General features: G+C 36.3%; 1 protein-coding gene across 1 annotated transcript in view; it reads left to right on the top strand.

Annotated features, from left to right (window-relative positions):
* Positions 1 to 24,725, top strand: part of IL1RAPL2 (interleukin 1 receptor accessory protein like 2) — a 615,492-nt gene that overhangs the window by 56,947 nt on the left and 533,820 nt on the right. The window contains exon 4 of the mRNA XM_039879805.1: positions 8,047 to 8,200. Within this exon, the coding sequence (XP_039735739.1) occupies positions 8,047 to 8,200 (154 nt within the window). The remainder of the gene's footprint in view (positions 1 to 8,046; positions 8,201 to 24,725) is intronic.

Below are 24,725 nucleotides of genomic sequence, written 5' to 3'. Positions count from 1 at the left end.
CCACCAAGCAAAGCTATCATTTAGAATTGAAGGACTGATAAAGAGCTTCTCAGACAAGAAAAAGCCAGGTAGTTCTTGAGCACCAAACCAGTATTATAAGAAATGTTAGGGGGTTTTCTTTAAGAAGAAGAAGAGAAAAAAAAAGATTGAAAATATGAATAATAAAATAGCAGCAATTACATATCTATCAACAATTACTTTAAATATAAATGGATTAAATGCTCAAATCAAAAGATAGTGTGGCTGAATGGATAAGAAAACAATACCCTTACATATGCTGCCTATAAGAGGCTCACTTTAGATCAAAAGACACATACATACTGAAAGTAAAAGGTTGAAAACAGATTTTTAATGAAAAACAAACAAACAAAAAGAAACAAAAAAAAAAAAGCTGGGGTAGCAATACTTATACCAGACAAAATAGACTTTAAAACAAAGGCTATAACAAGAGACAAAGAAGGACACAGTTATCTCACTTCTGGATATTAATCTGAAGAAACCCAAATCATTACTTTGAAGAGACATATGAATCCATATGTTCATTGTAGTATTAGTTATAGTAGTCAAGATATGGTGGTGTCCTGGATGTCCATCAATGGATGATTGGATAAAGAAAGAATAGGTGGTATGTATGTGTGTGTGTGTGTGTGTGTGTGTGTGTGTGTGTAAACATACACACACACACACACAATGGAATATTACTCAGCCATAGAAAAGAATGAAGTCGTGCCATCTGCAACAACATGGATGGACCTAGAGCATATTGTGCTGAGTAAGACAGACAAAGACAAATATCATATATGGAATCTAGAGAACAGAATAAACAAAAAACAGAAACAAGCTCATAGATACAGAGAGCGTTTTCATGGTTGCTGATTTATGGGCTGTATGAGTGAAGCGAGGAGGGAATTAAGAGCTACAAATTGGTAGTTACAAAACAGTCATGGAAATGTAGAGTATAGCAAGGAAAATATAGTCAGTATTGTAATAACTGGTACTGATAACAGATGAGTACTGGATTTACTGGGGTGATCACTTTATAAATTATATAACTGTCTACTTACTGCGTTATACACCTGAAAATGATATAATATTGTATGTCAACTATAATTGAAAAAAAATAAAAATATAAAAATTAGAAAAAATCCAATTTAGAAGGGTCTTCCTGTATATCATTGACATTCAAGGGATAAAAAACAGATCAAAGCAAATAATGCCTCTTAAGTAATGTCTTTTTCTCAAGTCTAACCACCTTCTATATATCCATTAAAATGATCTTTCAGAAATGCACGTCTGGTCATAGGATGCCACTGTTTAAACTCTCTAATAATTTCGTAAAACCATTTAATTAATAGCTTCTTTTAAATGCGTGGTTATAGGGCTTGTTCCTATGCCAGGCATGTTCATCCACTACCTAATTCAATTCTTAGAACAACCTTATGGAAGATAAGTTATACAATGGCAGCGCTGGGATTTGAACCCTGAAAATGTGCAAATAGAATAGAATTCAATGCTTTTAGTATCTGGTATCAGCCTACTCAGTGCTATTCTCAACAGAGCAAAAATATCCATAGTTTTTTTGTCCACTCCATACTTTTTTACATCTGGGTGCTTCTGCACATGTTGTTTCATCTGTTCAGTATGTCCTGCTTGCCTAATTTTTACATATTGTTCAAAACTCAGATGCTTATCTAAGCCTACCTGAATATAAGACTTCTGTGCCCATGCTCAGTCTATTGTAATCTTGGATGTTCCAGCATTAGAATTACTCCAAATATTTCTTCTGTTCTTTTCTCCCTTTCTTGTCCTTCTGGTATTCCAATTGCACTTATTTTACCTCTTTTGTACTTCTCTCTCATTTTTAGATATTCTGTTCTTTTTATTTTCTATTCTTTTGTTTCTCTTTGCTTTTCAGTTTGGGAGGTTTCTACTGCCACACTTTTAAACTCACTGATTCTTTCCTCAGCCATATCCAGTCCATTAATGTGCCTATCAAAGGCATTTTTTTAATTTCTGTTTCAGTGTTTTGATTTCTAGCATTTCCCTTTTGATTTTTTCTGAGTTTCTATCTCTTTTCTGTTTATACATGTTGTCCAATTTTTCAGAGCCATTAACATATTAATCATACTAATTTTAAATTCACAGACTGGTAATTCCAAAATTTCTGCCACATCTGAGTCTGATTCTGATGCTTGCTTTCTCTCTTCAAGTTACATACATACACACACATACAAGTGTATATGTGTGTATATATATATCTGTATATATACATATGTATCTATATATATACATACCTGTCTTTTAGTATGTCTTGTAAATCTTTATTAAAAACCAGACATGATGTACTGGGTAAAAGGAACTGAGATAAATAGGCCTTTTGTGTAAGATTGTTACATTTATCTGGCTAAGAGTTAGACTGTGTTTACTTCTTGCGGTAGCAATAGATATTAAAGGCTAAAATTCCCTTGTGTCCTTGATTTTTATTCCTCTGTTATCTTTGGGTTTCCCTAGAGACTTCTTCATAAATAAGGTCTGAGTTGTGCAGTTCTTTCAGCTGTAATATTCTGTTATTATACAGGAGCCCTATTGATGTGTTGGTAAGATGTGTAAAGGAAAGCATTCTATAATCCTGTGGTTATACTTCAGCCTTTTAGTGAGCTTTGTCCCTAGGCTGTGACCATCACAAGTACTTCTCAGCTTCCATCCCACCTCCACCCCCTGAGGTTAGGAAAGATAGCAGGGGTTAGAACTATTTTTTTTTATCGCACTTAGAAGGCTAGAGAGGGCTGGAGTTGGATATTTCCTTTCCTCCGGTCCTTTAAGGTCAGACTGTTGTTAATGAGAACAGAGCTCTTTGGGTTTATTTCAAAGTGGTTACTTTCTCCCTCCTCTGCCAGAAATGTGAGGGGATTGTCCTCAGATCTTCCCTCATCTAGAGAAACCGATGGGGCTCCTAGAGGTAAAACTCACAAAAGTGTGCCCACCCCAAGACTAGGCCCCAAAGGGAATTTTATTTCTTAAGCTAGTTCACACTTAGTCTACAGAAATTAGTCAATTATTTTTCCCTTCTTTAATCCCACCCCACTTCCACTGACCTGTGGAGGTTGCTGTCTCTCTTTTTAGGAACTGGATCTCTGAAGGAGGGGCGTCTCCCCCATGCACTCGTGGTGTGCACATGAGGCTTGGCTCTCCCGGGGCCTGGCACCCCAGGTGCACTCGAGGGGCCTGGCACATCTAGGAGGCCCGATGCACCTGGGGCCCAACACACCCAGGCCCAGGCGTACCCCGGGGTATGGTCTGTGGCTCCACCTGGGGCGCGAACCCAGGCCCTTCTGCGTATAAAGCAGACATGCTAACCATTATACTATGGGGCCACCCCAGTCAATTATTTTTTAAGTGTTACTACCAGTTGCTGTTTCCTGTGGCTTCTTTTGCTCCCAGTAAGCTGTGATTCTCTGTATCCACCTGTCTCTCCAGTTTCTGGGGCAGTGGTTTCCACTGTTATCTCAGTTAGCTGATGCATATAAGAAGTGTTGCTTTTCTTCTTGTTCATTGTTTTTCTTCTTGTGAGGATGACAGTGACAATGTTGAAGTCCTTTGCATGTCAGATCAGAAGTGAAATCAACCCTAGCATTAGAGTGATAACTTTAGATTATTTTTTGATCATCTTCAGACTCCTATAGAAATGTGAGTCACATTATCTCCTGACAGCCATTAACATATCATAATATATGTGTATTCATCTGAAAGCAGAATACTGGGGCTAATAATAATAAAATAATATTTATAGAATTGTTTTAGCATTGGATACTCTATATTACAGAACATTTACATGCATTAACTCATTTAATTCTCATAATCATCCTCATTGACAAATACTAGTATCACCACCTTTTTTTTTTTTATAGCTGAAGTAAGAGGTTTAGATCAACTAAGTAGCATGCTCAAGAACATACAATTTTGGATTCCATCCCAAGTGTGTGAGACTAGAACTTATACTCTTAACCACTGTAGGGTACCAACATCAACATTAGGACTGTGAAGATAGAAAATTGGAGAAATAGAGCTAGGGAGGGGAAAGATTTTCTGGAGTGGGTTATCCTGGGTATTTTGAGTAGAGATAGGGTTGAGAAGAGCAAGGTTGATATCTAATTCATGATTATGCTCCTATCTCTATCATTTTTAAGCTGAAGAAAGTTCAGGATTTCTGAAGATTGTTAGGCAGATGCCTAGATGTTCTACGGAATAGTTCAGTCTTCACGGAAAAGGAGGGAAGTGGGATCTGAGGGGATGAGTGTTAGGTGTTTGGAAAAAGGTGCTTTGAGGACCAAAGGTTATATCATTCGCTTGTGATTGCACAGCTGCCTTGTGTCTGAACTTCAGTATCAGAATAAATATTTAAATGAGACTCCCTAGTGTTCTTGTCATGTGCTCTGAACAGCACTGACATGTACATAACCAACAAGCCAAACTGATTGAAAAACACCTGTGTGCATGATGATGCTATCTCAAAAGTGGACTGTGAATACAGTGGTGAATATTTCAGGATGGAAATTCCAAGATCCAAATGTAGCTGGCAACAGGATATTTCAAGAGTCTTGGTCAACAGATATTTCTGTTTAACATCATGAGTTTCCAGCCCAGCAACTGCTAGCAAGTGACATTTGCCACCCTGGAAAGCTGAGAGTGAGAGAAGGAAGCTGGGCTTTAAGGGATGACATTATTTTGACTGAGCAAGGATGTCGTATAACAAACTGCTCTATGAGGGGACATCTAGGCGATGAAATTGAGCTATTTGTTGCATGAAGGTATCTCCAGCAAGACTGGCCCTCAGAAAAACTTTCAGATTGATGATGTTTACTTGAATGGTTTCAGGGGCATTAAATAATGGAAGAATTACACACTGAAGACAGTATTAGGGCCCTGCTCACATTTCAGGCTGTGGTGGTGTGTTCTTGCCTCAGATAAACAACCATCTTGAGACTTGACCTATATGTTTCAAAATTATTTGTCCGAGAGGCTATCAGAATTAAATTAAACAGTTCTGGAGGCAATGAGGTATTGCAATGTTATGTATTCACTAAGAAAGAAGTGATGAGGAAATTGGGGCAGGAAAGAAGCAGTAACAGTATTAAGCCTAGTAGCAGCAGCTTAAGGAAGAGATGATGCAAATAATAAAGATTCTGGAAAACTTCTGAGATTCAATATAGAAAACTATATGTAGGTAGGATAGTCAATGAGGTAACTGTGAAGAATGGACTGGTGAGGGCAGGATGGTCATCTATGAGGCTAATGAACAAAATACAGTTCCTCTACCCACCTGCTAGGATTAGCTTTGGAGTGGCCTTTTAGGAGCTATACATTTTCAGTGTGTTAAAGTATTATGTTGCTTGGGAATGGTTAACCTATTAGTGAATTTTTTTAAATCAAATTAGTTTATTAGTACTAATTTTCACAAGCAGAGCTGGAGGTTTGGAAGAGACATAATCCAGGACTGTGAAAGTTTAGGGATGGAAAACATTCTATGTGCTGGATAACTACTATATATAGTGCTGCCCAACAAGAGTGTAATTAGTAAACTATGTAAGCCTCTGCATTCTGGCTGCTCACATGGTAATGTATATTATCCCCATAAGCAGTGTAAGAAACTGAGACCTAAAAAAAAGTTAAGCAAATTTGTCCAAGATCACAGAACTTGGGAGAACCCCAGATTTTGACCTAAAGCTGTGTTTCTCTAAAGGCAGTTTGCCTTTTCATCTATACAACATTGTCTGAAAAATGGTGGAGTTGACTTGAAGATTACATTTTTTCAATGCCACAGTTAAACAGACAGACAAACAAACAAACAAACAAACCTCTATTAGGAACAAAGAATCCTTTATAAGGCTGGATAGTAACTTGGAAAGTACTTGGAACTATCTAGCTCTAATCCAAGTACATGTAAGGATTACAGGCTATTCTTCATCAGGAGTGATTGTCTAATTCCTATACATGGTTTAGATTTTACTTCTTGGGGAAAAAAAAAACAAAGCAATGTGGAGGGAAAATGAAAATGGTTAGAGCTAACTGCATACAGCCATTATGCAAAAAAAAATGACATTAGAAAACAATACCATTTGTCTTTGGATAAAATGAGTGTGTGGGCTCATTTGCCTGCCCCTACCACCACTATGTGGAAGTGAAACAGCTTAGTTTTCATTTTCCTTTCCTCTAAAAATGCCCAAAGGGACCATATTTTTGTTTAATAACCTTCAGAATTATTCTTTAGAAATCTGAGGCTATCAGAGTTGGAAGCAATGTGAAAATAATTGTGGATTATTATTGTATGATGATAGTGACAGCTGGGCGATTTATTTTTCTTTCTGTTCAGATTTTCTTATTCATTTTCCCAGAAACCTTGTATCCTAAGCTTTAATTCTGAAACAAATCTCATATAGGTGATGAACCTTGCCAGACATGGTATATAATATAATTTCAGACAAACCCTTAACTGTTTTTTGGAAAGACCCTAGGGAATAAAAGTCTTATATCTAGATGTCCTATATAATATTACTTTTATTTACTCTCTGACAATGTGTGTGGGTAGTTGTATTGGACATAAAGCAAGCGTATCTTTTAAATATTACACCTGTGAACTTGAGGGCCACTTTTTGTGTTTTGTTGTCAAAACTCCTGCTATCATAAAAGAAAAAAAAGTTGTTACAGTAAAAAAAAAAAACTGATAAATGAGTACTCGCTCTCCAAAAACACTTTACATACATGCACAAAGACATACACACACATACACACTCATGCAGAGTTGAGGACTGAACATCAGCACTGATTCTACCTTTATATAAATGGTTAAGATGTGTGCGAGGAAGGCGGCAGTGAGGGGGCGAGGAGAGGTCGAGAAGATGTTTTATGTACCATAGTTTGGAAAGTGGAAAGTGCTCTCAACTATTATTCACATACTCTGCCTCACAATCAATTTTTTATTGCCTTAACTGACAGATTCAGAATTTGGTTGATAAAATACTTTTGCCTTGATTATTCAGCACTCCCTTGCAGCTATCCCCTATACATCCCCTGATGTTTTACAGCTTTTGGTGACCACTTTGGCTGAACATTTGAGATGAGTGGTAAACAAGCTGGAATAATATCTAAAAAGTAGTCTAAGAAAATTCCCAAAAGATAAAGCTACTTGGCTGAGTATTCTTACATACTTGGCTATTGCTATATCATTCTCACTCTCTGTAAGAATTAAACATTCTTTTCTAGGGATATTCAATCCCAGTAGCAGGACTCTCTCACATTCCCATCAGAAGAGTAGAAAAATTTTCTTCAAATCCCAAATCTTATTCTCTGGTCATATATCACTAAACCCAGAAAGTAAATGGATAATTTCTCCTTTCTGTTACTAAAACAAAGTATGTCCTCATTTCACCAGCTATGTTTCTAGAGAACTCCTTTAGCCTAATTGTCTAGACCCCTCCTCCCACCATCCAAATGGATCTCTTGACTCTGAGGAGGGAGACTGGAATATTAATATTAGTTTTTACTGTAAGAAGGAATAAACGAAATCATTGTAGACATCATTGCCAATGTAAAAGCCTATTATGCATTTTTAATAATGCCTAAGACTCGCTTTTAGTATACTATGGTGCTAAATGAGCACTATATCCTCTTAGGACTCTTAGGAAATAACTCTGTCAAATAGAAAGAACCAGGGCATTATGATGATATTTAGTGACTTTTAAGGTTCTGCTATACCTCTTTTACATTTGGGGAGTTTGTATGTATTTCTGTTTTTGCAGATGTCTCTAGAGACTTTCTGCTCTTAGGAACAGGCCTTTAGTGGCTCTTAGGGTGATAGTTGTGATATGTGAATTGGACACAATAAGAAATAATTGTGACTTTTTTGGCCATTGACTTAACTCTTTATTTACATTTTTTGAAAACTAGAGAGGAAAATACAAAAAAAAAAAAAAGTACAAATTTGCCAGTACTAAGACTTAGTGGTGTGAATTTTTATTTTTTGCTTATTTGAAAATATTTTCTCCACAGGAATGCAAGCCCAAAATGTGGAGGAGCATAATAATACAGAAAGGAAATGCTCTTCTAATCCAGGAAGTTCATGAAGAAGATGGAGGAAATTATACTTGTGAACTTAAGTATGAAGGAAAACTTGTAAGACGAACAACCGAATTGAAAGTTACAGGTAGGACTTGTTTTTTCCAAATTATGGCAAATGAGATTTTTAAGTATAATTTGGTTTGGGGAGAAAGAGTTTCCTACAAAGAGCCAACTTGCTGTGGCTTTAGAATTGGTTGAAATCAAATAGTTGAGAAACTCACTATTAATAAGTTGTACTGATAAACTATATGCAGAATTACAGTGTATAATTCAGCATATAACTTATCATGAAAAATTAACTTATGGAACAAGAGCACAGTTGCCGTTTATCTGTTCTCTGCCTTTATGAAAGATTCTTAATTCTTCAAAATATCATTGATTGTTACTAAACATCTCAGAAAAGATATACTGGAACCATTCTAGAATGCTGACTTAACCCACATGTGGAATCTCCTTGTAGGTGAAGGCTGCCTCAGAATGAGGTTCTGTTGGGCTTTTGGAATACAGTCTTCTTGGACTACAGACAAAATATCATTTATACAAAATTGCTCATAAATGAGTGACATTATTGTGAGCTTCTGGTGATTCTTAACTATAGGAACTCCAAAAGAATGGATGTATATATATATATGTTTTAAATGTGAAATTAAAGCAAAATGTAAACTAGTAATCATAGTTGTGGAAGAGAGAAACTCAGGATATTTTTACCTGTTGGAGAATTTTCTAATGTAATTTTTAGAATCATAGGACAGAACATGATACCATTAGTTATCCCCAAAGATGGATGTGATGAGTTCTAAGAAACTGTACAATAAAAAGTCTACCTGCTATTGTTCCTCTGCAAATCTTATGTGTGTTTTAGATGTATGTTTGTATGTATAAGTATACATACATTTGTATTGTAGGTAAAATCTGAGGAATGGTAAAATTTGACATTATCCAGACAATTATAATACTGATTGCTTTAATTAACTTATTACTAATGTACTGGGATGTTACTTAGTTGTCTAATGTTGACATCAACTAGTTGGTTAATTATAACATATTCTTGCTAATGTTAGGAATACAGATATTCTTCTGTATTATTTTCGTATAAGTCTAGCAACATTTAACATTTAGGATAATGTTAAAATCAGTCTACTAATAATGAAATTTACTGAGTGAGTTCGTTGCTGTAACTCATATATTTAATTAAGTTTTTGATCCCCGAGAATGTAATTTTTGTCTATTTCAAAATTCTGAGTGTTAACACCAGGAGGAAAAATAATTAGAAAATAATAAATGTACTTTAGCTCAGCAGTCCCTAGCCTTTTTGGCACCAGGAACCGGTGCTTCTGTGAAAATCTAATGCCCGATGATCTGAGATGGAGCTGAGGAGGTGATTCTACTACTGGGGAGTGGCTGCAAATACAGATGAAGCTTTGCTCACTGGCCTGCTGCTCATTTCCTGCTGTGCAGCCTGGGTCCTAATCAGCCACAGACCAGGACTGGTCTGTGGCCTGAAGGTTGGGGTCCCCTGCTTTAGCTCACTTGCTATACTAGTACTTGACAGTACTGATGCAGGACAGGACAAATTTCCCTGGGTTGGTGGTCGGGGGAGACTAAGCCCTGCACTGAGAAAAGAGAGTCCTTTGGCGATGCGTGTAGAACGAATTCAACACACACACCAAAGTTAGAGTCAAAAGGAAAGTTTATTAGAAAATGGATAACACTCCACAGAGTGTGGTCTCTTCTTAGAGGCAGAGAGTGAGAGAGACAGTGAGAGAGAGACAGAGTAAAGGCACTGAGAGAGAGAGGCAGTGAGTGGGAGGCGGGGTGAGTGTTCAGGAAATTCAATATATATATCATTCTTTAGTTCCTGTAAATTAGAGTTGAAAATACTTTGTTAACCTATTTCTTTTGATATGGACATACAGTGTGGAAGGGGAAGATTATGTAGCATGAAAAGGTAAGAATAAGTAGAGTGAAAGGCCTGCTGGTAGTTCCCAGCCTTTAATCCACAGGTTCTCCATGGTTTTAGCTATAGGGAATGAATGATTTTACTTTGTGTAGGGCAGCCATTTAAGGACTCTGTTGCTCCTGTTTCCCCTTCTATAGGTATGAGGAAATGGGTTGTTAGCAATCCCAGCAGAAATCTTACTTTGTTCTGAAAGTGTCTTCCTGGCCTGGCTGCACGGCTGATGAGCATACTGCAGTCTCTGAATGTAGCTTGATTAACATTTTTAATTATCTTGCCTCCTCCCTACATTAGTATTACTTCTTAGTCTGAATTTGTAGAGTACCTTCTGTGAAAATTTAAATTATTCTTTTGATTAGAATACATGTTCTTTCCCCAGGAGCTTTCAAAATAACTACCATATTGGGCCAATCCCAAATATCTGCTTTTGATTAATTTCTGATTTCCTCAACATGAACTAGACTTTATGCCTCATTCAAGCAGAAGTGTCAATCATAGCCATGGTGCATCATTAATCAGTGACTTGACTGTGCATGAATCTTGCAGCATCATCACTTTGATCACAGTCACACAATCCTTATCAGATGCTTGTAGAGCACTTCCATTTTAGAATCATTTCCTAAAGTTTGTTAACATCAAAGTATTTGGCTTGGGTTTTAAGTAAACATCAAACATCTTTATGCTTCCATCTAATGATGACAATACATTTGCTTCTTTAGTTTCTTTTTTATATCTGGAAAAGCAGAGCTAGAACTACTTATTTTGTGTATTTTATAAAGCATTAATTTGCTTGCCCCAAACTTTTAGTATAGCGGAACTATAGTTTTAAAATTTCACCTGAACTTGACCTTCCAGGGTTCTCCAATTGTAATATGCATTAGAATTATGTGGAAGAATCCAGGTAGGGTGAAGATGAGGCTCTTCAGATACCGATTCCCAGATCTCTCCCCCAATTCAGTACATCAACTGGGAATTTGCCTATTTGTCCAGGGGATTCTGCCGCATGCCTTCCAAGGACTATGCTTTGAAAAACACTAGCTGAGAGAATGGTGCTAAATAAGTCAAAGTCATAGATTTGATTCCCTTGTAACAGCATATTAGTCTAAATACACATGCACACACATACATGCACACCTGAAAACTAATTTTCATAGCCTTCAAATTGTTTCACCTAAGCTCCTAAGAGGTGTCATGAAAAATACAGGTTCTTAGTCACCAAGAGAAACCTGTTGAGGGAATGAATGTATGGATAAAGCAACCTTAATTACTGAAATAATCATATGTTCATTTACCATTTAAATAAAAGAAATCTAAGTATGGATTATGTACTGAAAAAATTCAAAATAATCTTAGGTCAGTGGTCATTGTTCATATAAGGAAATATTAAGTTTATATATTCACATAGTTCAATTATTATGTTTGATGCAGAAACAAAATGACTTTTTGTATAGAAGTTGAAGAGGTTGCTCTGTGAAGGTTTATTCTTATCTGCAATATTATATGTTACATTGTGCTTTGTATGGTCAATTTTAAACAGCAATTAAACAACAGATTTTCCTCTAGTGATTCAAAATATAATGCTGGGATTATTTAAAGAGTAACCCACTCATACTTGTTTTGAGTTTAGCAATATTCAGGCATGGGATAGGAATTTCAATATGAAATTGTAAGGATTGGTTAATTACAAATTATGTAGTTTAGAGGTTAAGATTGCATATTGTAAGTGTGCAAGTGTTAAAAGACTATAAAAGTTTTAAAAGGTTATTTTCTGACTGTTCTTTTAAAATTTATAAATCTGATAAATATTTCTTCAGTAAAACAAGTGTTCTCTTAAAGTATATATGTGTTACTTGCTTTAAATAGACCAGTTATAAAAGGATCCAGACATTCAAAACTGATTAATTAGAAGGCAATAATTGGCTGTATGAAATTATTTTTTCCATATAGGAGAATTTTTCATAGGATTTCTTTAAATAGCCAACTTTCCTACTGCATTAAAATAGGATTTGATTTAAGTGCAACTTTCCCAGAACACTTTAAACATTATATATATATTGTATAGAAGTTGAAGAGGTTGCTCTGTGAAGGTTTATTCTTATCTGCAATATTATTTGATTTAAGTGCAACTTTGTATATGTATGTATATATCTCATATATACATATATATGTATATGTATGTATGTACATACATATACATACATACATATGCATATATATGTATATGTATGTATATATCTCATATATATACATATATATATATATAGAAAACCTGTGTGAGGTTATTGTGGAATTTTTTTATTCCTTTGAAAGCTCCAAATGAGTAGGGCGGGGTTTAACAACAAAGAGACATGTGCAATAGTGTGTTTAGGTCATTTGGCAAAGATGCCAACAGCCAGCATTTTTATTTCCCACACCATATTTTCGTTGGCTACTTGCTGTTTTATTGATATTTTTTTCTTTTCTCACATTGTATTTTGTGCAGAGGGCTAGTTGAAGTGATAAAGAAAGAAGGGAGGGTTGGTTATATGATAGTGAGAATGTAGAACAGGTGATAATGGACGAAGGAGAAGAGTAGTGGGCAAGCTAATGAAACAGGCTCCTGGGATTAGAGGAGACTGTCTGCTTTGAGAAGGTCAAAGGCAGACATAAATTATAGGGGCTTCCAAAAATAAACACAAGCAGGAAGCCAGCACTAATTAAATGTATTTGGAAGATAATTTACCATTCACCTGGCAAATCATTCACAAATGCATGATTTTATGCAACTTTTTAGAAATGCACATTAGCTATTTAGAAAAAAAAAACACTAATCTGCCCTCAGGTAAATATGCAAATAATACCCCTACTCCTGATTATTGTAGACAGCTCTAGAGTTACTGATTTGGGTCTCTTCGCACTTTAGAGATAATCTCTTAACCCCTTGGTATCTGAACACAATAACTAGAAAGAGAGGTATATTCTATGGACATGTTTCAAAGATTTGCTGCTGGGTTACTATTTAGCAATAGAAGCAAAGCAGTCTGGTAAAATTGCAAAACTTGGTAAAACTGCAAAATGGAAATTGGAGTCAGTCTTTGGTGAAGATGTTTAAATGCATGGCTTCAGTCAGCGCTTTTAATTTCACTTTGCAAAGTTGAAATGAACAGTAATGCATTATTACAGGTGTCATTTAGACTGCATAGCTTGTTAGAATAAACTTCCTCTGGTGTGGAGAATGACTCTTAGGTCTAAGGACCCCTAAAATAGTCTTTTATATAAAATGTTAATTTGCAAATCCATTGTTTTGGCTTTAAGAAATAGCTCTGATTCTATTCCTTTTATAAGAGGAAAAATATTTGTTACTGATGGCTAAATTCAAACCAGCAAAGGGATTGTGCCCTAATCAACACTCAAATGCTTCTAGAAACCAGGCATGTCATGCACCTGAGTGGGTGTGTGAGGCAACAGGGAGAGGCAAGCTAGAGAGTTCTAGCGCACACACTTAGTCCTAGCTGACAGTTATGTGAGATTAAGGATTCAGTATTGATAGACCCTTTAATTTTGAAAAGATGCTAGAAGTCTGGATTTTATGTGGAAATCCCTGACTTGTAGAGCACACTGTGTAGACCAAGTAAAACATACCTGTAGGTTAAATTCAGTTGGGGAGGCTGCCTGCTTGTGGTATTTGCCTTAAAGGATTTGGTTCAGTAGCACTTTTAAACAAGCGACTGACTGTGTCTGGGTCAGACTCTGCTCCACTATTTCCATCCCCAGCAGGAGCAGAAAAAAACCTTTACGTGATCTGAAGAGCAGTTAATAGATGGAGAACAGCATTCAGAAGTCATCCTAATCAAACCATCCAATAGACTGGTTGATCTAAGCAGAGAATGAAGAGCACAATTTATAGAATACTGCACAATTTACAGTAATACTACAAGAGGGGTATTGACAAATTGATCACCTTATAGAGATGAGCAGATTTAGATGATGAAGCAAGTTGGTCTCCAGCGTTACAGATAAATGAAGAGCCCTGGGGGTAAAGCTGCCCTGAAGCAGTGTGATGTGAAGTACCTAGTGCAACAAATCATTGACATATGTTCCCTTTCCTTCATGTTCTTGCTGAGCGGCCCGTTAATATATTCTGAATGTGTGCCCTGATTATCACATGAGAATGTATCACCTTTATACCTTTTGTGTGACTTAATGAGGAAAGACCTCAGCAGTCAATAGTTCTTGACTACATTAAGGGAACTTTCACATGACTGTGCATTTCATAATCAACTGTTGTTGTTGTTGTTGTTGTTGATGTTGTTGTTGTCGTCGTTTTGCACAGTCGCAGGTACAGAAATCTCATGACCAAAACCAGGTTGCAGCAGCTCATTTCCTTTCCTCCTAGGCCTCCCTCTCCTTTCCCAGGTGACCCTGGCCTTTCCTGGCCTAGCCAGCCTGCCCTGAATGACATATTTGTCACTTCTCTGACTCTTAAATGTCGTAATGTCCTGTCTTCTCTGTAGCCTATATCCTCAGATCCTTGCTTTTTGCTAATCTAATACCTCAGTGAGATAAAGAATTCATGACTGATAATGACCAAAAATGATTCCCTTCTCAGCTAACATATTTGCAATTTAATACATATTTCAATTCTGTAACTCATAAGCATGGCAAATGTGGGAATTTCTGACAGCTTTGCAGTGCCTGTGAGGGGACATTCCCAAAGTGTCACAATTCATACCCTGCAGGTGGCTGCTTGCTCCCTCTAGAAAGAATGCCAACTTTACTCATGACCTTGGGGGACTAGGAGAGAAAATAATGCCTGCTTAAAATTAGTGGGAAGGCAGGCCTGAGTGTCAGTCTAAAGAGTAATATTTTTCCCCTTCTTCTTCTGCCACTCTTATTTTTCTTCTCCCTTATTTTCTTTCCTCTGCCTTGACCTATGACATAGGGCTATTCATTAGTCCTGTTGGTGACAGCCAGGGTCAAAGAGATTTCCAGTCTCTGTCTTAGGAAAATGTTTGTATCACGTTTCTATGTCCAGAAGGAGATGAATGAACACTATTAACTGTCGCATCAGTAGAAAGATGGTCTTGTTTCTCTGCAAATTCAGGGACTGTGGGGACATTCATTCCTGAGGGTTTATTTCACAAGTTGCTGTGCAGGAGACCTACTTGGAGGGCTTAGGGTGAGCAAGTTAGAGCGCATGGCGGCAGGATATGGCAAATGTGCCCAATCCAGGCTAGTTCCACTCCAGTGGCTCTCTTCCAGTGCCTGAGGTGATCATTGACTGCTTGGCTGGCTTCTCTGACTTTAATTAAGGATGGGGAGTGTGTTCTTGGTAAGGGATTGCATTCTGACTTCCAGCTGTGTAGGCCCCTGAAATCCATGGGCACAGATTTTCCTAGGTCCATTATGTTCATTTGTGAGAGTATCAGCCACCTTGCTCTCCCCCAACCTGAAAGCAGTGGTTTGAGCAAGCAGAGAATATTCTATCGAGTGCCCTTCAAAAGGAATAAAAACTAGGAGCTTGGTGTGGTGGGAGATTAGCCATGAACTAAATACAGTGGAGTAGAGCAGATGCTCAGAGAACCATCATTTATCGCATCAGGCATTATATTTTACAATAAGTCAAAATTTACAACAACCTTGGAAGGTTGGTGATAATTTCTCTATTTTATAAGTAGAAGAAATGGAGACTCAGAGAGGATAAGCTACTTGTCTATGATCACACAGCTAGTAAGTGGTGAAGCTAGGATTTGAACCTACATTTCTTCCAAAATCTTGCTCTTAAAGCAACCTGCTACAAACTACCCGCATGGTTCCTGCATACGACAATGCTCAGTAAATATCACTAGTTCCTTTCTTTCCTCCTTACTTGCTTGCTTCATGCCTTTTCACTCCTCTTTGCCAAGACAAAGCTGCACTTCTGTACTTCCTCCCTAAAACCTTCACAGATTAACCTCATTTTACAATCACCCATCTCTTCTAAATCCCCTTGACAATTTTGAAAAAAGTCCTCACCACACCGTCTGACACTAATTTATAATTACTTATCTTAGAGATCTTCTTTGTGCAGGTTTCATCTTACCAATTAGGTTAATGTCCTCCAAGATTTGTTGTTCCTCATACAAAGGTTTACTTTAACATTTAGATATAACACAATTATGGAGCTTGGAGATGGGCTCTCTTTTCACATATACAATCTAATTTAAGCATCTCAAAATCTATGAGGTATTGTCATTTTAGCCCCACTTTACAGATGTTGAAGTTGATATCCAAAAAAGTTAATTAATTTTTCTCAGTGTTCTGCAGCAACTAATTGATAGCGCTGACATGAAAATTAAGGTTGTTGTCTGTTCAAGGCCTGAGCCCCTTCCACTAGTAAATGCTTGTAAAACTACATTGCTTATAGCATATGATCTGATTTAACTAGAACTAATTTTCTTATGTGTAGGAGGATGAGCAAATATTTAGAAAAATATGTAGAGGAAGCTGTTTCTAATATATATGTGTGCGTGTGTGTATACATATATATGTATATATGTATACATATAGTAATACATACATATAGTACATACATATAGAATTTGATTCTAAGAGAAGACTCATGGGAAGCTCTAAAACCCTGATTTGCTTCCTCAGACCTGCTTCAGAACCATAAAAACATGATTCAGATCCTCGTTCAGACAATAGCTGTGTGACTTGGAGAAAAATAATTTACCCTTCTGCGCTTCAATTTTTTTCTCCCTGCAAAATGGGAAGATGTTGCTGTGTTGAGTGAAGTTAATATACAAAAAACATTTAAAATGGTCTTGGAAATAGTAGGTACTCAATAAATATTAATTATTGTGATTATCATTATCATCATCATTATTATTATTGGAAAGCTTGCAGATGACCTCATAGCCATTTTACCACAAGAAAACATTCTGACAAACGATCTAAGGCAAATTGCTATTTTCAATAGGGTGCTTCATTTATAGGTGATGAAATTTAAAAATAAGGAAGTTAACCAGGGGCTATGACAAACTCAAGCAAAGGGCTACATATATAGGTATTTCAGGCAAAACTGTTTCATTCAAGGAGATGCAATCATGTGGAATAAATGGTCAATTAAGATGGTCAGAACAAATATTATTGTCTGTATAAATGAGCTTTTGCAACTAGCAAGACATTTTAATGATGTGTGAGACAAGAGCAAAGGCTGCTGAGATGGAGCTGAGGTGGAAATGGGTCCCGAGGACAAGGATGTTAAGGAGAATGGCCTTTTCCTGGCCAGCAATTCTTTATGTCATTATAATTCATCACTGGCGGTTTATAATGGCAGTTAAATGGCCTACTTTTGCTGTCAAATAGGAATATAATTCATCAGTTCAAGTCCATAAATCATTTCTTGGTACCAGGAGTGCTTTATATAGCTAAAAATCTCTTCGTAATTTGACACTATGCTCTGGTGGGGATCCTGAGGAGCAACTGCGAAGTACCAGATACAAAAACCTAAGTGATGAGCTGTATAAGCATGAGTTTCTAAGCACAGAAAGTTGATTCCTTTCTGGGGCACATGGCCTTGAACCTCTCTGATTGGTTAGGAAAAATACCCACTTGTGTGTCTGGCATATAGTAGTCACTTAATCTGTTTGTTGAATGAGTAAATTTAAATGTTTGTGTGTGTGTGTGTGCGTGTGTTTTGAATCCTTTGCATCAAAGCCTACCTATAGTGTCTGATAACTCTCTACAACTGTATTCTAGGGAAATGAGATCTAAAAACCGTAATTATTATGTTCAGAAGATATTGGGCTAATACACTGAGTTGTTTGTTCTATTTCGATGGTCACTAGAAACAGTGGCATATAAGTTGCATAAGAAATAATTAAACTTTATTTTTTTCCCATAAAAGGTATTTAAAATCATAGTTTAATTGCCCAATCCCCATTGCTTCTAAAATCAAACATCTGTATCTGTATCCTTATTTTTGTGTCAGTAAAATTATCTTCATGATGTTGTTTAATTTATCTCCTAGCATATGAGGTGGAAGGTAAAAAGAACATTTTGGGACAAATGAACAAGTATTTATTATCTTATTCAGTGATTAGCACCCCTGGACCCACAATTAATATATTTGATATTCTTTTAACATTCATCAAATACTCATTGTGCTCAGTGAATAGAGGTGAACTAAAAACAACAACAACAACAACAACAAAAATATGGTATCTGCTCTAATTGAGCTTATAGTGTAATGGAAAGAGGGAATAGAGACTAAACAAATACATGGATAAGTATATAATTAATTTCAATAAGTGATAAAAAGGAAGATAACATAAACTAACTGAGAGGTAGGTAGGCCCTTATTTTATATTGAAGCATTGAGGAAGATCTACTTGAAGTAAAATAATATTTAGGCTAAGCCCTGAGGTTAAGAAAAAAACATCTAGGTGAAGAGTGGGCTAAAACATATTTCAGAGGGAACAGCATCCATTGGCTTTGAGATGCCAATGATCCTTGCATGCTTAGGGAACATCTTTCTGTTTTATCCCTATTACTCCTTATGAGCAATGTGGCTGGATCATAGGGAGTAGTGGGGAGAGTAGGGCAAAGTGAGATAGGAAAGGTAGACAAGGACAAGATAACATAGTGCCTTATAAGGTTTTGGTCTTTATCCTAAGAACAGGAAGACGATCACTGGATGATTTTAAGTAGAGTCATTTCAAATTCTTTTTGACTTATATTAAACAAAATAAAAAATTTCCTCTGGACGCTCTTTGAAGAATACATGGAAGGAAGCAGGAAGACAAGTTAAGAGGCTATTATTATAGCATCTCAAAGATGATGTTGGCTTGCACCAGAGTGGTGGTAATAGAGATCTAAAAATGTAGATGGGTTCAGGAGATACTGTAGAGATAGAAATGACTGAACTTTCTCATGATGATTATGAGGTTTTTGGTTTTAGTAACAGAGTAGACAGCAGTACTATTTACTGAAATGGAAAAGACTAAGGAAAGCAAGATTTTGTGGCAAGATTCAAGGTTTCTGTTTTGGCCATGTTTTATGTGAGATACCCATTAGACATTCTGAAGGAGATGTTGGGTAGAGAGTTGGATATATAAGTCTGGCATTCAGAGAGAAGCCTGCGATAGAGAGATAAATTTTCAAGTTGTCCGTATGGTATACAGGGTAGGATATAATGAAGTAATAAATTGTGTGGCACAACTGATGATTATTATAGGAGATAAATGCAAACTGCAGCTCCTAGGACCTATGTTAAAATTTTTCTTAGAATCATGGCAGTGTAAGAAAGCTACCTCATCAAACCTCATCAAATTTTTCAATATCAAGCATAATGTTTGTACCTGTATTTTTGCTGATATGTGGGATGACATCCTGCATTTAGCTGACATTTGACGTGATCAGAGCTAGAGGAATATCATTAATGCCATAATAAATAAAGTCACTAATTATTATATATGCCAGGTCCCATATTAAGGACTTTATATATATTTATTTTTAGTCATTACCACAGCCCTGAAAAGTACAGGAGCTATTTCATAAAGAAACTTAGACTCAAGAAGTTATATGACTTGCCCAAGGCCACATGGCAAGTATACAGTTGTCTATTCCCCATTCCAATTCCACATTTTAGGACGTTACTCTAAATTTGCTTTCAGATTCTTCCAATTTTCTAAGTCTTTTACACCTTAAGGAAAATAAAGAAAAGATTGAGATGGGAAAACTCGCTGCTGGATATTCTCAGTTTTGAGTAAAAGTCTGCTAAGTTGGATTGTTGCATGGGGCCTTTCTCTAAAGTTCTTGTGCATCCTCACAACCTGCTTCTGGGATACCCATCACTTGCTGGTCATTCCCTATCCCCTAGGAGTATTGAGATAAAGTCGACATAATTTTGCTGGTCATTTTAGGTGACTGCCTGCTAGACTAGCAACTACCTTTATAACCTCTGAATAGCTTCTTCTGAATTCTTAGTTTGAAGACTGCTCCTAAGAGGACAATTCCCTAAGTGTAGTACAATCGAAGGAGCAAAAGACCTGGTACATAGTTTATTTACAATAAATGATAGCTACTATTATTATAGTTTTTATCATCTCATTGAATAATACCTTCATAAAAGCCCTATGAGGTAGATGTCATTATTTTACTGGTGAGGAAATTAAGACTGAGCAAGGTTAAGTAACTTACCCAAGGTCACACAGCTAATAAGAGACTAAACTGAAATTTGAAAGTTGATATCTCTGATTTCTAAGCTTATGATTCATGCATTCTCAAGTTTAATGACCAAGTGAAGCCAAGGGACTACATTAGAAAACATTGGGAGGTAAAGTTAGATAAATAAAGTAGAATTGATTACTGGAGGGCCTTGAATATTCTGGAGGATATCTCATATTCTTGGAACATTTGGGAATATGCACAATGGAAGAGTTATGATTTTTCCTCACTGACAAATACGGTTCCACTTTTGGACAATAGGTACCTGTTTCCCAACTGAAATCCTTCACAGCTGTGGGTAAGCCCTGCTCCATAACTTGTGCCTGTTAGAGTCCAGAAGGCTTGCCTTCCCTTGAGCTGTATGGTTTGCACATCTTTCCTTCTTGTAGTTTTTCATTTTAACACAAGTCAGGAAAGATTTTTTTGAGTCTCTTCTCTGCAAAGGCACTATGCTGCTGTAATGTTTGTTGGGAACATGCAGGCATACCTCATCGCACCAATTGCCTCATGTAAGTCTAGAGGGTGGGGAGAACTAGGAAGAAAGATACTGGACAGATAGCCAATATCATTTTTTTGGAGTTTCTATGAGAGAGAGCATACATTTGTCCTGTCTCGCCAACTAATATTCTCTAAGTTTTGGAGGCTTCTTTTTTAATAAATTACTTTCTACTCACTTGAAGTTCTAGCTACACAGACTTTTGATTTACTCAGTAACATTTGCAAACTAGACAGGAGTAGATAAAATATAGAAGGAACTTTGAAGTGTATATAATCTAGTCCTCTCATTCTGTAGATGAGGTAGTAGAACTCAGAGAGGTTGATTTATGTGCCCAAAGACAGTTTCGGAGCAGATAAACTGAGACTTTTCCCAATACATTCCTGCTTTCTACAACTTTCTAGCACTCCACAATGACTTTTTTTTCTAATTTTATTTTTTAATTAAATCTATTGGGGCGACATTGGTTAATAAAATTATACAACTTTCAAGTGTACAATTCAATAAATAATATGTCATATGCATATTGCATTGTGTGTTTACCACCTAAAGTTAAATTTCCTTCTATCACCATGTATTTGACCCCCTTTACCCACATCTACCTACCCACCTCTCCCTTCCCTGTGGTAACCACGAAACTGTTGTCTGTGTCTATGAGTCTGTTTATGACTTTAGTTCTAAGTCTTGCCTGAGGCTTTTTTCTTTCCTTTCCTTCCTTCTTCCCTCCCTCCCTCTCTCCTCGCTCCCTCTCTCCCTGCTCCCTCCTTCCCTCTTTCTTTCTTTCCATATATAATAGATCTTCATAACAATTGAAATATGTTAAATTAATGTAAAGCTTTCAGAGTGTTGTACTGATCTGGTTTATAAAAGTCATTCAAGCAAAACTGTGATAATGTATGGGATTTTTGGCATTTTTCCAGAAGTCATTAGCTTATATTCTTCAATACCTCTCAGAATTTACAATAAAAAATTAAAACTGACCTTGGCAGACTCAATATTTATCCTCTTTCAGTTGTTTTGAAGTCAACTTTGTAATCCAAAGACACTTGATCCTCAAAACATACACCCTTCCTTGGTGATTATATGCACTACAAAATCACCTCATAAACAACTTCATAAACATTAAAGTCTATTAGCAGAGAGATTCCAGGAAGCAGAACTGAGAAAATCATTCCTGCCACCTCTGTTGCTCTAGTGGAAGTATAATGGATTGGAAAAAGTATAGGATTTAAAGTTAGAAAGATCTGGTTTTAAGTTATTTCTTTACCACTAAGTTGCTGAGTGACCCTAGGCAAGTTGTTGAACTTCTCTTAGTCTCCTTTTTTACATTTGTTTGCATATCTTTGCAGAGTTGTTGGGAGAATTTAAGGTAACAGAGTAAATGCTAGCTGTTTTTACTATTGCTGTTGTCATTATGATTATTATTTACTGCTCCTACAACTGGTACTACTAGTACTAGTACTACCACTGCTACTGCTATTACTATCACTAATCTACCTAATAGGTTGCAAAGCAGAAAAATGCCCCCATGTATAATTGGCAGATGGAATCAGCTCAAGAGCAGAAAAGACTTAAGACAGGGTAAGACAAACATTGATAGAACAAAACAGCTTCTAATAACACATTACAAACCAGAAAGTTCAAACAACTGACAAAAAAAAAGGACCTTAGCTGAGTTATAGAAAATATGACTTTATAAGTAAAATTGTTGGAAAAATAACTTTAATAAACTAGCTTGTGAGTTTCATTAGGACAGAAATTATATCTATCTTCTCTCTTTTCTATTGCTTTAGCACGGTACTTGACACAGATTAAGAGATTAAAGAATATTTGTTGAATGAATGTTGGAAATTCCTAAAGATAAAAATATATATTATTTAGTTGCTATTGTTTCTGTATAGCTGTATTCATTTATTTACTTAAAAATATATTTAGGATCCTACCTTATGACAGGCACTGTGCAAAGCCCTGGGAATGCAATGGTGAGAAAAATCGCACACAGTTATTACCTTTAATAGCTTAAAATTTAGTGGGAGAAACAGACCTTAAACAATCACACAAAGAAATATGAAGTTTAATTGAAAGTGCTATGAAGCAAAGAGTTACATGGACTAAAAGAATGTGTATTAAAAAGGGTTGACCTAATCAGAGAGGTCAGGGAAGGCTTCTTAATAGAAGTAAAGCTTAAGCAGAGATACAAAGAGTAAGTGGGCATTAATTAGGAAAGGAAAGGAAGGAAGGACTTTTCCAGCAAATGTATCAGTATGTGCAACCATGCTCTATGGAGAGATTATGGTAAATACCAGCAGCTAAAATAAGGCCAACTGCAGCTGGCTAGAGGGAAGGGAGGGAGGATACTAGAACAAGCTGAGTTGGGAGGAGTGTTTAGAGGAAAGTCAGTGCTGGCCTTTATGCCACAGTAAAGAGTTCCTCTTTATCCTAAGAGAATTGGAAAGTCATTAAAATGATTTTAAAGAAGGGTGTGGGGGTGACATCATCGGATGTTTTTAATATGGAAAATTGATTGGAGGAGAGCAGGAATAGATGCAATTTCACTAATCCAGGCTAGAGGTGATAGTAATTGGACTACAGTGGAAGTTGTAGGTATGGAGAGAAATAAATAGACTTGGGCTAGTTAGAAGGTAAAATCAACAGGACTTTGTGATGGATTAGATATAAAGTATTAGATAAATAGATGGCTGTCTCTTAAGTGATGTTTAGGTTTCTCGCTTGTTCAACTTGATGGATCATGACACCTATCAGTGAGAGGTTCACGTATGACAAGGTTAATTCAATCACAAATAATTTTATATGCTATTAAGTACCAGGTATCATGCTAGGTGTTGGAGATTCAGAGATAAATAAATTATGGTCCTTATCCTTAAGACTCTTACAATTTAGTGTGTAGAAGGGGTACATAAAATTAAAAGGTAATTACAGTGAGTGCAATGGTGGGCTAAATATCTTGATAGTAATTTGCTAGGGATGATATGGAAGCTGAGAGGAGGAGAATCACCTAGATACAGGACAGATTTGGGGAACTGTTAGTCGAGGGGAGGCCATAGATGAGAGGGGTCACTACAGAGCTGGGCTATTTTGTATTTGCTATGCACTCATTTGTCTGACCTGTTCACTAGACATTAAGCTTTGAAATGGAAAAGACTATTTTTTTTTCTTTTCTCATCTCTGTCCTCTGCTCAATACAATAAAGCCCCTGGCTGTATATCCCTTGCTTATAAATCAAGAGTCAATTTCTAGTGTCACTGACTGATATTTCAGATTCTGGCAGACTAGTCAGTGTTCCTCTCCCTTTACAAAATACAAAAAACTCCTGAAAAATGGAGTGTAAATCAAATTGGGGTAAAGTAAATCTTGCTTTAAATGAACTGAGTAGTTTGACATTTATTTCTGTGAATTAAAACATTTTAATCTTTTCCCATCATCTTCTATTTAATTCTTCAACTTTGCTTAAAGCAGCACTCATTATTTTATTCATTTAAGTTTTATTTAAATAACTTCTAAATACCTTTTTCTCATATACATTTATTTTAAAATGAACTTTATTGAGATAATTTACATTTAATAAAATGCACTCATTAATAAATTTTGACAAATATATGTACCCATGTAACCCTAAAATGTTGTAGTTAATCTTCTTCACTCTTGGTCCCAGGCAATCATCTATCTACTTTTCCTTTATTTTTATTTTTATTGTCACCGCTTTCTTTTATTTCAATTTATATTTTTTAATTGAAGAAATGATTAAAAAAATTTTCCCTCATCTACCTCCCCCCTCACCCCTCCCCTTGCCCTCTGGTAACCACTAGTCCATTGTTCATGTCCACGAGTCTCTGTTTGTTTGTTCGGTTCATTTGTTGCTTTTAGGTTTATATCCTACATGTAAGTGATATCATATGATTTTCAACTTTTCCTGTCTGGCTTATTTCGCTTAGCATGATTTTCTTG

Source organism: Pteropus medius, unplaced genomic scaffold (assembly GCF_902729225.1).
Source record: "Pteropus medius unplaced genomic scaffold, Ma_sr-lr_union100, whole genome shotgun sequence".
Taxonomy (NCBI): domain Eukaryota; kingdom Metazoa; phylum Chordata; class Mammalia; order Chiroptera; family Pteropodidae; genus Pteropus; species Pteropus medius.
This window is presented reverse-complemented; position numbering and strand designations above follow the sequence as displayed.